Below are 15,379 nucleotides of genomic sequence, written 5' to 3' on the forward strand. Positions count from 1 at the left end.
GGCTACACCTCTTGGCTCTGTGCCCTGAGAAAACTTCTCCCGATATCCTGATTCGTCATGATGTGCAAGACGTCGGTTCAGTAAGTTTGACTCTCTTAGAGTTTCAGCCCTCGGCAAGTTCTATATGCCCTATTGTTTTTCTATGATCTACTTTGATATTAAGTAGAGGTACACAATATAGAAATGGGGAAAAGGAAACACCCAAGCTCTGAGCTAGCAAAGTCCCCACCAAAGTCTAGGCAGACTATATTGAATTATATAATGGGGGCAATTGAGAATCTAATTCTAAGTGTGAAAGAAACTATCTGCTCTGAGAAGGTCTCTGAACCAACAACTTCTTGCTCAATGTCCCCAAATGCAGCTCATAGGACTGAAATGCAGACCGAGGGAACTGGTCCTTTGAATAATAAAGACAGTAATGAGACTGTGCTCAATTTTATTTCACTCGGTATTTTGAACACCCATCCTCCACCCAAACGAGCAAAGATTCCTAGTAACTGTCATACCAATCCCATTATGGTTCCTTCTGATGGACAAACAAGGCTAAAAAGAGGATCTTTGTGCAGAAGCCAGCAGAAGCTATAAAGCCCCCTAAAACGGTCAACAAATGAACACCTGCTGCACCCCTGGACTGTACTTCTCTGTTGACATCTATCCATACTCTGACTGACCTCATTAAGAACTCTGTTTGCAATCTCACAGATCGATTGAAAGCTATTGAATGTGCTGTACTAACGTGTGTAGAGCGATTAAGCTCGGTAAATCCCTATTTTGGGGCAAACGATCATGTTAATGTTAATAATGATGGTACAACCCCCAGACCATTGGTAACTCTCTCGCTACTACAATTTGTAAGAGAGAACTCGGAGTTAAACCTACAGTCGCAGCCTCACTAAGTCCAACCCAGTGACGCAGACCGGTATAATAATTAAGTAACACCACTAGTTCCCATGTCCAACATCTGTTTGGGGGGCAGGGGGGGGGGGTCTGCTGCTACCTAACTACCCTACTCACCCTACTCATCCTTTGCCTGTTAGTGACCGATTAGATCTTCCCCCCGCTGCTACCCCGTATGTGATCATTTTGGCCAATGGAATGTAATGTACTCATTGAGATACAAATCTCTCAATTGGTTAAACTCTAAAATTGGGATGGGGGTGACACTTTTTGCGGATTTCAAGATGGCGAGACAGATAGGGTGGGTTGGTAGGGACCTCAAAGAGCTACAGGGAGATTGCGTGGTGCTTTCTTTCAAAACCCCAGCACTAGTCAGCACAATACTGGGAAGGGCAAACTCCGTGCATATAAATCCAAATCAAATCTCAGTTTTACCACTGTTTTGTTTTTGTAGGCCTCCTTCACAACTGCCCAGCCAGCTGAATTGTGCGACACAGCGATCTTCCCAATTACAACTAGATGCCCAGACATACATTTTAAACTTGAATAACAGACCCCAGGCATGTCCCTTGATGTATCCTATTGAAATATCCAGTAGGTACGATTGCCTCTTGAGAGGAACATCCTTTTCATCCGATTCAATGAGAGAAACATCCTTGTATAACCTTGCTGATACTACCTCAATCCCTCCCAATATCTTACTGACAGAGGGAGATGTACTGGTTGCCCAATGATCTATGGAGCAAATGATGTTGAGTGATGTGACAAATTTGGACTGTATAATTAATGGCTTCAGCACCATTACTATTTTAAGTTGGAATGTAGCGGGGCGAAGAAGCAAAAACAATCTACCTGATTAGTTAGATTTTGTGACTATTTTTGAAATTATCTGTTTACAGGAAACTTGGGTTGTAGAACCAAACTTTGGTTGTAGAACCCAACCATTTGAATGGTTACAAAAACCTTTAACTTATCAGCTGTTCCATCGAGACATGGCAGACCTAAGGGGGGTATCTGCATCTGTATCTCAAACACATTAACATCTTCTACTGTAAATGTAAAATTCCCTAACAAATTTTACTAAATTGTCTCTGTTGAATTCCCAGGTTCCTCACAACTGATCTTAGTCAACTTCTAGAACAATGCTTGCGATTCAGATATACCGTCCATTTTGGACCAACTTGATAACGAGCTAGAATCTCTAACTATTAAAGGGAATGGAGAGGAAATCTTTGTGTGGGGAGGGGATTTTAATATCCAACTGTGTAAAATATCATGGAGTAAGATCTGTGGTTTTACCTCACCGAAAAATGATGTTACCCATTTCTTACAAACTGAATATGGTGCGAAACTCTAAGAGCTCTTCTTTAAATATGACCTGGGCTTCAGCAACGAATTAGGGAATAGACCAGTTGTGGCACCTTGTACTTTTGATGGTAGTATGGGTAAAATCACTAACGCTTTCATGCTTTTTCCCAACCGTTACTCGGCTTTAGTTTTTGATTTTAAAATCCATGATTTAGCAATGAGTGACCACTTTCCCCAGAGCCTAATGCTGAAATCCGGCTGCACAAAAGAACATGGGGTTCGTCATTACACTATGTCTGTAGACAACATAGAATTGCTGCGAATGAATGGCTATACCCTACGGTGTTCCATGGTCGAACCGATTGGTTTCCTAGAACAAAAAAATTAGCAGCAAAGAAGGGCCTTTGATGTATGTTTGGATGATACGACCAGAGCCTCTGTAATCATGGAAGTAGACTGCAAAGCTGGGCGGATTGCAACAATATTATCTCAGACCTACAGAATGGTTTCCGAAAAGGAATTGGGACCATGGATCAAGCCATCATTTTGAATATATTTCTAGGCAAGTATGCTCATATCAAAAGAGGTCAATTCTTTTCTGTTTTTGTCGACTGCTTTTGATTCCTTAATGAACTATAAACTCTGGTCGGTTAGGACCTCAATGGGAATAGACCGTACCATTGTCCTAAGATACTTCTATTCAACAAGCTGTGTTAGGGTTCGTTTTGGTTTAAAGGACGAATGTACATGTTCCTTAAGCATTGACAAAGGGGTTCGCCAAGGAAGTGTGCTCGCCCCCTTTTTATTTAATTTGTATATTAATGATTTAGGTAACACACTTGCTAATGTATGTTTGGACTTGCTACATATCAAGCAACGCCCAATACCTGCCCTGCTTTATGTGAACGATGCAGTACTTATGGCGCGTACTCCACTAGCTCTGCAGCAACTCCTGGATAGTTGCGTGCATTATATGGAGAATCTGGGGTTGCGAATTAACATAAGCAAGACGTTCGCTAGGAAAGTAGGACGATGTTCTACTAAGATGCATCATTTTTTTATAGGGAAAGATATTATTCCACTAATTCCCACTTTTTCCGCACACAGGCATTTTATTCGACTGCGAGGCGAGTTGGAAAAGTGTGATTAACTCAAGAAGGCTTTTGTTCGTTCTATCGCGGCCTTGTGTAATTTTACAAGGAAACTAGGTTTAAACAGCCAAAGCAAATGCTAACTGTTTATAATGCAAAATGTAGAACCATTGCTATGCACAGCTCTGAGTGTTGGGGGTATGTTAATGTGGAACCACTACAGGAGGTGGAAAATGCATTTTTTGTAAATCTTTTTGCGCTTCCTACTAGTTGTTCAAATTTTGTAAGCCACTCCGACTGGATGCTACCCACTCAACAGATCTGATAAGTTACAGCCAGTTCTTCTCCGGCACAAGATCTAGACTTCAAAGTATATGGAATTTAATCGGGCCTTAGTAAAGGACTGCTGTGACGCTGAATCTGCACTAAAAGTTCCATGGTTAAAGTTTATTAGGAACTTTACGTTAGATATTAACCATCCGTAATATTATGAACAAGCAGAAATCCTGAATAGTATTACGAGAGAAGCACTTAAAACAGAGTGTCTAAATCTTTTGGAGGAAATAAGATTAACAGTGGAACTAGCAAAACAAACTGTTCAACATATTCAAATGGGCTTGACTACATTTTCAATGCAACCGTATATTTTTACATGTTTTTAACACACAACAGATTTGTTTTAGCGCGTTTCAGATTAGATATATTTCACTGTCTGACATCTTTTGCAAATGTCAACAATTGGTCCAGGGAATTAATGCCTTGTCCATGTGATAATTTGTCTAAACATTAAACGATTCACATCTTGTTCTTTTGTAAATTTTATACAGATCTGAGGAGATCTATTATTGTACCTCTGATGAAATCTTTAAGTTTTAAACAATGTAGGCCGGCGTTTTTATACTTGCAATTGCTCCCTAATTTGTTTATATGTGTGGTTTTAGCACGATTTCTCAGGGCTTCACTAACCCAGAAGAAAATCATTAACCGCTGATTGCCAAATTACATCTGTCTTTTAACATTACTGTTTATTTTATTTTATACATAGTGCTGTTTCTATGCATTCTTTTATGATACACTTTGTGAATCAAATTGAGATTAATTGATTGATTGACTTAAACCTTTAATATTGCGTAACTCCAGTCCGGGCCAGATTGGGAACCAAAACCGGCCCCAGCAAAGTGCTCGGCCGGCCCCCGGGGGAGGTCTGAGCTCTTTGCCGGGGCCGGTTTTCGGCCGATTTTGTTGCAGGGCCGATTTTGCAGCTATGCTGCATAAACAGCCCTGTAACGAAACTGGCCCCCAGCGGCCCAAAACCGGCCCCCACCTGTGTGCCGCACCAGGGGATTGCCCGGGCCCGACTCCAGTCCTATTGATTGGATTTCTGACATTTTGGTCTCATTTTATTTATTACATTTTACTCTATTTTCTAAATTGATGTGGGATATATCTTGGTTTGTGTTTTCACTTGTTACTGTTTGTGTGCTGTAGAAATACTTCACACATTGCCTTGAAGTGAAGCCGGACTGCTTTGTGCTAGGCTACCAAAGGGTTAAGCACAGGTTGCTTTAGTGACTTTTGTGGTTCACGCTGACAAGGATTGTGGTTGTTGCTTGGGAAGGGTTTTCACCCACCTCAATCAAAAAACGAATTTCTCACACAACCTTTTCATAATTTCTTCATAGTTATGGTTAAGGTCCCCGTCATCTCCCTGTGACCTTCCACTATATCTTGAGTTTCCACACTCTTGACCATCCTCATCAGCACCTTTATTTCTCTCTGTCGGTTGAGGAAGTCCTGCAGTCATTGGAAACCTTGCTGCTTGCAGGATTTCCATTCCCCCACCCTCAAATCACGCTGTGCCAGGGATTCACAGAGGCCTTCTGGAATCTGTCGCACTTCTCGGAGATAATATAAACATATCGTGTGGGTGTTACATTGATGCCTACCAATAGTGCTCGAAGGCCCAGCAGTCTCCACCAGGTCCTGGGTGACAGGGCGCCCCCCCACCAGCAGGACTGGTGCTTTCATACTCACTTGAATGGCCAAGTTGGAAGGCCATCACTCTCTTAAATGCCCTTACGTTCCAAATGGCCTGCTGTAACGGGCTAGCCTGCTCCTAGGAGACTGCCAATGCCTGCCCCCCCCTTTCACCTCTCCAACGGTGGAGCCTGCGGCAGCCATAAAGAAGTGAGCCATGAAGGGAACTCTGGAAGGGCGACCATGTTGCATTACATTTAAGGCAAGACTTGGCAAAGCGTAGACATTAGAATACCTTTGACAGCACAACGAGGACTCGGGTGACTTCTGAAGCTCCCCCCCCCCCCCCCCCTGTGAGCACTGTATGTGTGTATGTAGGCACAGGCCTTTGTCTAACACAAATGGAGCTGCATTACTGCAGCACTATTACTAAAACAATCTTGTATGAAGCTGGTTTTCTTTTCTGATCACCAGGAAGGTCGAGGATGGAGGCCAAAGCAGCAGAAGGTACTGAAGGTAGATGGGAGAAGAAAGAAGGCCATGGGTGGGAAGACAGGTCAGAAGTACAGACTCCGAGAAGGAAAGAGGAAAGAGTGAAGAGAGAGGGGGCTTGGCATGGGAATGGACCAACGAAGGAGGAGGAGGAGGCGGCAAAGGCCAGTGACAGACATCCCACAAAGCATCTCTACGAACCCTGGAAGGAATCGATACACGTGCACCGAAAACTTGCAGTTTGTTTATTTTTCTCATTATAACAAGATTTGATTATTTTAGAGTAAAGAAAAGGCAACGAGTAAAAGGAAAAAAATATACAAAGTAAGCAAGCCGATGTGCCTGGTACGGCCTGGTGCAGCATCACGCCATACGGTGCAGTTCTTGTGGTGAATCCATCATCTGCTTCCTGGGTGGAAAACGCTGCGACTCTGGACTAAAAAGAGTACCCTAACAGCAACCAATCACAGACCAGAGTGCTCACGTCAGACAGTTGAAACAAACAAAGGACTAGATATGTGCTTGTATGGCAACGGGCTGCAGGAGAGAGGCGAGTGGGAGTGTCATAACAGTAAGCTTGGAATATATTGGAACTCTGTGGATGTCAGGATCTGTCCCCACACTCTCCTCCCCCACAGTTATGGCACCTGGTTCTCTGTAAGGACTTCCACTGTATCTTCTGCTGCGCTCTCGCTTGCCCCATCCATTGTGCCACAGGCATGGCCTGCTATGTTTTGCCCTACAGAATGGGTCATTACCTGCTCCAGCCAGTCTGCCACAGTGGTAGTTATTCAAGGGAGTTACTACCTTACAGACTTAGTTTATACCCGCTGCACCCATTCTGCCACACTATAGGCCATGCAAGATAAAGCCTTTTCAAATGACATTGCTCACTAGTCATTGTGCCACATAACGATAGTTATGCCAGGTAGATACATGGCAACCAAGTACAGGAGCCCACAGCTTTCACTCAGCCAACCTCGAATTCAGAAAATCTTCCATTCAGCATTTTCTGCAAATGTGGGATTATCTGTAGAGTTGCAAACTTGTTCGGAAAGACTACTTTCTGCAGAAGAGCTGTAACATAGTTATGTATTTTGTATTGTAGCCACTCAGAAATAGCAGCTGCTTCCTTTTTAGTTCAGCCATAGGATGTCTGCATCACCCGGCAGTGCCCTCCTTATGCCACTTTACAATTTGTCATATAGTCACTGTGTGCTATGCTAGGTTTAGGTACACACAGCCAGTGAGTGCCATCAATTGGCGTCATTGGGAATCTTGTACGCAAGTATGACACACGCACCAAAAGACATGTCTTCACAGCACACCGGAAGTGGAGGTGATTTGTGAGCAGGAAGTACTTCCCAGAATGTAGCTACCAGCACTGAGAAGAGACTCCCTCGTCTGCGGACTTTGTGGAAAGAAATACTAAGCAGAAAGACCCCTGTTTGGAGGATGGAAACACTTCAGGAAAATAAAGGAAGTGACAACTCTCAGGAGAACCTATGAATAGTGAGCGCTTTAAACTTAGAGCCCTAGAGCAGGGCCGCTGGAATTATGCGGCACAGAGGAACGCATTAGGTAGCGAGAAAAGGCAATTGATGCAACACAATACGACCCACATTCTAATAGCATCACTTCATTCTTTTGACCACCACCGGCACCGTCTGGGCGAAGGCTTCACCTCAGTAGTTGCCATCAGAGATTGGAGGGGCGCGCTGGTCATGCGCAGTTCAGATCTTTCATTCTTCCTTTCAAGAGGATGCAATCAGCCCAACACGGGCTTCGTGAAAATAAACTGCTTCTTCACAGCCTCGTGATTGTAGTAGCAACGCAACGCTAACAATCAACATATTCAAAACAAAAATAGATACATTTACCATGAAAAAATCTCCATGAAAAAATGTGCTTGAAATAATAACACTGTTAAATCATTAAAGGATGTAGTTAAATGTTTTATCCTGATCGGATACTCAGTATCTGTCCGATCAGTCTAGATCTTGTTGCCATAAAGACATGTTCTTTTTTTCATGGATTTGTAATGATATCATTTTAAATGTAGTTTTTTTTTTATTATGTTCGTTTTTAGTCTTGCTAACACAATTGTGAGGCCCTATAAGCAATTAGTTTTTTAAGATACACGTGTTGGTCACATTGCATTGTGGAAAGAACGAACAACAACGGGTTTTGAAGTAAACATAAAGGTCTACACTGATGAATATCAGTTTGGGCAAACTGATAACAGCATGTAGCACCTCGCCGGTCTAGAACTTAGTTATACCTCTTTGGAAGAAATTCATCTAGTTAGAAACCTTTTAACACTCAGACACAGCAATGAGAAACGGAAAGGTGACCCGTCAATCTTTGCGAAGCGTCTTTCATCTGAGGCAAGAAGAGTAGCTGCGTTTTTTTTACGAACTTTTGTTCCGTTTGAGCTAGAAACAAAACGCAGAAAACGCCGTGGCCACAAAATCACATCCCTGCAGTGGCCCTGACTTGGAGACGGGGACTTCGGGAGTAACAGTCAACAAGGTTCCTGGTGTTTTTGTGAGACAAGGTCCTATTTATTTTTGGGCACATGAAGTCCTTCCAAGCGGTAAAGAGTCTACAAACTCTTCCAGTGGCCTGCGTGGTAAAAATAAGATGCTAATACAGTTATAACTTGCAGCAACATAGATGTATGGGCAGAATTCTACTGGAAAATAGAAGAAAGCTGCACTCAACTCTAAGCTACCCCAAAGGAGCCCAGAAGAGTTGCTTTAACTCCATGTTCCTATACATACAGGTGTGACTACAGAAGAACAAAACACTCTGACAACAGCCAACTGTACATTTCCAGCTTAGAAAATAAGACTTGCTCACTCTGGGTAGAGCTGATTTCACTCAACTGAGATTCTACCAATCGGGAGCAGTCAAAAGAAAATGTCCACTCGGCACCGCATTTAAAAGCTGAACAATAGATGAAATAAGGTGCAGAAGATGAACATTAAAGTAAAAGGCGAGATTGTGGAGTTGTAAGGTCATCAACCAGTGACATGGTGACCATAGGGTGGATGTGAATGGAGGATTTGTAAATGGTTTGGCCTCGTAGGGTAGAAGTGTATAACCTCACCAGGCCTCTTTTCCAGTCTGGATGAAACCTGTAGGCTCGGAACAAGCGATGGAGTGTCATAAATGGGTCTGAAGCCTTCTCTAGCCCATGAGAGCTCCTTGCCTTCTTAGAGACAGCTCAAAATGTTGCCTTTTAGAAATGCAGAGTGTTCACAGTCGGATTTTGGACCTCTTCCTAGGTGCTGCTCAGGCCCATGTGAAAGTAGAGTGACGCCTGTAGCGGCAAGGGTCCAGTGGAACGGTTAGTCTTCCTCAGTTGTGAAACTAGAAAGAATATGTGCTACAGGCAGATCTTCGAGTTTCTGTGCACCGTGGGACCTCACAGAATGAAGGAACCTACAAAGACGCGAATGGGCTACATGGAAACAAAGCCGGTTGAAAGCGCCCCTTTGATCGGCCAGACAACGGAGGACTATTTGAACAAGCTTTGACTGTACAGAAGGTAATCCTCCCTGGAGAGCCTTTCTTCCAAGAATAGAGCTGGTGGGTGTTCTTTTCATTGGAAAGGTTGATTTAAAAGCATCTGTGCACGTAAGCGGTCAGGCTCATAACTGCTCTCCCATGGTGTGTGCTTTATTCTAGGATTCCCTGATAAGATGAGCCTTGGTCCCCCATAGGCCAAAGTCAAAGACTGATTGCACTGATGAGCTCTTGGATGAACAGCTATCTTTGTGCCAGTGAACTTTTTGTTCAAGAGTCTGTGCTTGTGTCCCAACAAATTTAAATAGAAGTATATCTCTCCTTCTCGTCTCATCTCTCAAAACTATCCTGGATCTTGTCAATCTCTCAAACATTTTTTTTAAATAAATATTTTTAAGCCCATTTGTTCCGGCCTCCGATACCACTCTGCCAAGGGGGTACATGCAGAGGACGGGCAGTGCGTGCTGTGCTTACAGCGCTGCATCGATGAACCCCAAGGCTGGAGGATACAGCCAACTGCAGACTGGGAAGATGATGCAACCTTCTGCCTTGATGTGCTCTAGGAAGTACCACAAGTGATTCACTGCACCCAGAGACTGCTGAAGCGAGGCAGTATAAACCACACAGAAGCAACTGTACAAGTGCAACCACGAGGCCGTATTACACCAAGTGCCCCTGGGGGTGCAACTGACGTTTGAACCCGCTTACTACATTTTGGTATCACAAGCACACAGGCACGATCTGAAGTGAACATTTTCCATTTTGCTTGGAAGCATTGCCCCATGCAAATGCCGAAACACAGTCTCTGTACGGTATTATGGATGGGGTGCAGAGACAAAGAAGCTATTGCAGGTGTGAATTATATTTTGCCATATTCAGTTTGTGCAAATCAGTGCCCCCCCTCCCCTTCCGGAACCGACTGAATGGAATTGTATCCCATGGACCCCCCACACCTCCCCGCAGGCAGGTGCAGTCACTCGTTGCACCCCTTTCAAGCTCAGGCTGCATTCTAGCGGCGACTTACAAGCAGCCAGTCCATCTTCCCCTAATGCGCTATTTCCAGTGGAGGTGCAGGCTCATGAGCCTGCACTGGAAACTGCACATTTGTTGTGATATGGTGCATGTTCCAGTCTGTGCCAAGGGCATACACGTAAGCGCTGCGGCGCAGAGTGGGCTAGACTGCCTTATCTATAATATGGCCTTATTCTACAAACAGTCTTCAAGACTGGGGAGTGGTGCAAGTCAGTCAGCCCACAGTAGGATAGTATTGTGGAATGTTAAGGACTTCTTAGCTATAGGACAGTGGTCTCTCCGCCATGGAACAGTAGTCCCTCAGTTCAGAAAGAGTGGTTCTGCACAGTGATTCCCCAGCTATGGGACAGCGGTCTCTTCGCTGTGGAACAGTAAGTCCCTCAGTTCAGAAAGAATGGTTCTGCACAGTGGTTCCTCAGTAGTCCCTCAGTTCAGAAACAGTGGTTCTGCACAGTGGTTCCTTGGCTCTGGGAGAGTGGTTCTACACAGTGGTTCCTCTGCTTGGGAAAGTGGTCTCAGGTATGGAACAGCAGTCTCTCCGTTCAGAAAGAGCAGTTCAGCACAGTGGTTTCTCGGCTATGAGACAGTGGTCTCAAGTATGGAACATCAGTCTCTCTGTTCAGAAAGAGTGGTTCTGCACAGTGGTTCCCCAGCTGTGGGAGAGTGGTTTGGGAAAAGTTCTGCTTCTCTGGAGCAGTGAACGAGGTCCTGATCTCATGTTCTATAAGGCCCAGATCACGCTGTGGATAGATCTAGTCCTGCTCTGTGGTCCAGGTCAGCCTAGGCCACCCTCTTTCAATCTCTAGCCTGTAGTCCATAACAGTTAATTTGGTGATTAGTTCTCGCCAGTCTTCCCTATAATAGGAGTATGAATGGTGCAGGTAGTTTTTTTAACATTTTTTTTACTTAAAGCCCTTGCCCACTACTAGAATGAAGGCTACCATAACTGGAGGTGGTTGTAGGTGCAAGGCTTGAGATTTTGTCATCACTACCACCAAAAGTAGTGAAGTGACAATGAAAATACCTATAACCGAAAAGATCCTTAAACTCTGCAAAGATTCCGGCTCAGTATGGGGTGAAGCTCTATGGAATTCAGCGTGAGTCCTGTTGCCCCCTCCGCCCACGACAGTCAGAGTCCTTCACCATTCTGTATTTAGGTCTCGCCTAGCGTTGTAGCACGCATGCGCTGCTCGCTCGGCGAGACATATTGTAAGAGAGGACATTTCAGAAGGGGTCTTGAAGCCCCACCCCTCATTTTCATTGGACGGCGTAATCGTTTAAGGTAAACGGGGGCCTCCCATTGAAAATGAGGCTTCTTTGTTACTGCCCTTTTGCCTTTTGGGACGGCCCATCCGGACTGGATTGTTTGCTTCACACCTGTCGTGAAGCAATTTTTTATCTAAAGTAGGCGTGTTATCTAAACAAGCCGGGGAGCAAAGGATCCAGACCAGATGGACCGTCCAAAAAGGAGGAAGGGCTGCAGGCAGGCACAACACGCATGGCGCGCTTTCACTTTCCGATTCTATTGCGTGGCGACACCTTGTTAAAGACTGCGACTTGAGTGCCCGTCCACGACTCCTTCACAACCCTTTAAAAGTCTCTGGTCCCAGAATGCTTGTACATGGTTGTTAACATCACTGACCATCTCAAACACAACATTGAGGGTATTAGCTTCCCACACGGTATTTGTTTTAGCAACTGACAGCGCTGCAGTATTTTGAGGTACTTGGTAATACTCACAGAATACACGGTCTCCCTCACATAAACAAGAGTCCATTATGTCCCATTATCCCCCTCTTTGCCCTCTCTGTTTGCTCACATCCCTCTTTCTCCCTTCTTTCCAGCCTTCCTCCCTGCCTTCTTCATGCGCTCGCTTTCATTCTTTCCTGCTTTCACGTCACTTCCAGATGACAACTGCCTGCAGACATTGTAGCAAAGGATGCCATGTACGTCTGCCTACATTATTATCATGGTTTTCACATGCAAGCACAAACGTGCAGATTGGTACGACAATGTTGTAGACCCTAGGACCCAGAGTAGGTATTGACCGTTCGAGAGAAGTTGGGAGGCCTCGGGCAGCCAGCCTTCTGCCAGGAGGTTATGTTCAATTGTATTTCGGGCTCAAAGCTGTAACTCGGGGTTTCGAGATTAGTAAGTGCACCCGAGCCTCAGTATAAGTGCAGGCTGAGGGGGCGATCTGTGCCAGGCAGTGACTGCTCGACCTCTGTGGACTCAGGGCACCCTCAAAGTGCAGCCGGGGCAAAGTTTATCAGGGCACAACTTTCCCTCCGAGCAGAGCGATCAGGGGGGACAGACCTGCGGTTAATACCCCCTGAATATACTGGCCCTTCCACGTAGTGTGAGGAGGGGCAGGTGACAATGGGGGCTCATACATTCACAAAAAAAGAAATGCAAACAAGCATTTGTAATGCAATAGGTCTCACATTTACGCGAGTTTGAGCTATTGACATTGCAAATGAAAATGCCTTTTCTTTTTGTTTACATTTTTAAAACATAAATAAAAGGCATTGTCATTTACAATGCCAATAGCTTAAACTCGTGTAAATGCGAGACCTATTGCATTGCAAATGCTCGTCGTTTCTGCCTCTCTGGAGGTTGGAGATAGTGGGAACCTTTCCTTTGTGTGAAGCAGCCACCCCCCACTACTCCCTGCTTCCAGAGGATTATGTCTACATTTTGAGACTCTACAGACAGGACCGGGACTCGGTTAAACCATGTATCTTGTGGGTTGGCAGTCTTCGGGAGGGCTCTGCTTTCTCTTTGTCCCCTGGAGTCGACTTGCTTAGACTTCGATTTAAAGCTGAAGACTGGTAGCCTATTCTCTGCAGTTTTAGCTGGTACCAACATTGCTCGTTTGGCACACCAGGAACACCTCCCCAAGTTCATTGCCTGGTTATCTTATAATTCCCAGTGGCACTAGGTAGGGAATTGCAAAGCTGATGTACTGATGAAGTTCATGATTTTTCATACTGAAACAGCCAGGTCTCAAAGGCACCACCTGTAGGCACCATTGCAGGCCTGGAGGAATACACGTACAGAAATTGTTCGAGAATATGGTTGTTGTGCTCACTACAGCTTCAATACAATATAAACCAGATCATCTCAGCTGCTATTGTTTTTTGCTAGACAGTGGTCTGCATGCCAGCCCTTTGCGCAGGAAAGCCCCTATAAAGATAGGTATTTTGGCGCTTTCATGTCTCTCCAACAGAAAATAAAGCTCAGTGCCTATGCAATATTAAAATCTTTCACGGCAGGATAGAGCATGACAGCTTCCAGCCGGTTGCCCAAATGTACTGGGCAGCAGCAGGGCTAGCAGACACGACCAAGGCCTCGGAGGCATTCTTAGGGTTAAGAGATTCCCTGTATGGAACTGTGGATCAATCTATGAGATTTGAATCCCTTCTAAGCAAGGAACCGCATAGTGATTACAACCCAGAGTCTGCTTGTGCTTGGTTTTGGAAGCTCCTATATGTCCTTCCCTGCGCCTCCCTTATCCAGAGTGTTCTGTAGGGAGGCCTTGGGCCAGTCTCACCCATCACTTACAAGACGGGCTCCCCTCCTGGGTGAAGGGGCTGCAAGAGCTGCGGTCTGCTCCAGCACTGCACGTTCAACCTATCCCATGCTCGTCCTTCATCCCCTCTCCACCCACGGCCATTTTCTCCCTCCTAGTTAAACGCAAGCCAAGGGAAACGCTTTTGGCAAAGCACATGACTTTGTTTTCACAACATCCATGGACACACAGGAGACCTCTGGCTACTTGGAGGCTGGAAGAGGGAATCGGTTGATGGTTGTCGGAAAAGGAGGAAGTCACAAAGGGTTTCCTGGGGGTTGCCCAAAGAGCAGGAAAGGTTGGAAAAACATGGGTTCCAGGAGGGAGGAGTCTAGTGTCTAACTCTAGAGCGAGCTCCAGCACAGGAGGGGAGAGGTGTGGTTTCTACGGTTTCAGGTGTCACTCACGGTAGAACACGTATTCGGTGTACGAGGTCCATATCTTGTCGTCCGTCTGGTCGTGGGCGAAGGCGCAGGTGCCGGTGGAGTTGCAGGCCACCATATGGAAGCCGGCGTCTGCCAGTCTGTCGAAAGCCTGCTCCAGGAATGTGAACTTGAGGTAGTAGCGGGAGGTGTAGCGCTCAGGGGGCCGGTCCGGGTCCCTGCTCTCGTTCAAGGTGTCCCCAAAAACCTCTTTGGCCAGGGAGGTCTTCCCGCACACCATGATCCGTGCCACACGGCGGAACTTGGCATCAGTCTGGCTGTCCCGTCCCAGGGTGTAGGAGCCCCGGTACCCAATGGTGACGAAGCCGGAGCGGCGCAGGTCGGGCCCGGCTCCCACGGCGGTGGAGCCCCCCACGGTGCAGGAGGTGACGCCGGCCAAGGCCGCACTGACCGACGCCAGGTTCCGGGCGATGTCCGCATTGGGGGACGGCTCTTCGGGGTCACTCTGGCAGGGGTCGTCGCAGATGGAGTTCTGCTTGCTAATCCGGGGGGCCAGCACCTTGGCGAGCTCGGGCAGTCGGAAGTACTCAGCCTCGCGCTGGAGCCGGCTGCGCTCCGGGAAGTGGTCGGGGAGCACCAGCTGCTGGTCCCGCATGTAGTCCAGGATGTACCGGAAGAGGAAGCCGTCGCGGTCCAGGAAGAAGCGCCCTTTGCTGTCGCGAGCCAGGGCACGTGCGTTCTTCAGGCTGAACATGTCGCAGAGCAGGGAGCCGGGTACGCTGAGCAGTGTCTGGTAGCGGGTGATGTACACCTGGCCCCCCACATTCAGCTCCACGATCTCCGGGAACGTCGAGACCTCCTCGCCCACCTTGGCGCCACTCGAGTGCTCTGCCAGGGCCATGCTGCAAAGACAAACAAAAGGGCCTCGTTAAAGCAGTCGGCACAGCACAGAATGGCAAACAGTCACATTTTATGAGAGGGTTTGAAGGTTAATGACTAAACCAACTGGAAAGTACTAGGAGCACTGCCAGCTAGTTCAGCGATCATCCATTGGCTTGCTAATCTAGCACTGGCATCCTAGGGCTTCTGGGCCCTGC

The 15,379-nt window shown here is 46.2% G+C and overlaps 1 protein-coding gene across 1 annotated transcript in view; it reads right to left on the bottom strand.

The window, feature by feature from the left end:
- Window positions 1-5,996: 5,996 nt before the first annotated feature.
- LOC147689433 (BTB/POZ domain-containing protein KCTD12-like) overlaps window positions 5,997-15,379 on the bottom strand; it is a 139,836-nt gene continuing 130,453 nt past the window's right edge. Inside the window, exon 2 of the mRNA XM_086942207.1 lies at window positions 5,997-15,184. Within this exon, the coding sequence (XP_086798333.1) occupies window positions 14,299-15,183 (885 nt within the window). The 5' untranslated portion in view covers window position 15,184 and the 3' untranslated portion in view covers window positions 5,997-14,298. The remainder of the gene's footprint in view (window positions 15,185-15,379) is intronic.

This window comes from Lissotriton vulgaris, chromosome 10, assembly GCF_964263255.1.
Source record: "Lissotriton vulgaris chromosome 10, aLisVul1.2, whole genome shotgun sequence".
Lineage (NCBI taxonomy): Eukaryota > Metazoa > Chordata > Amphibia > Caudata > Salamandridae > Lissotriton > Lissotriton vulgaris.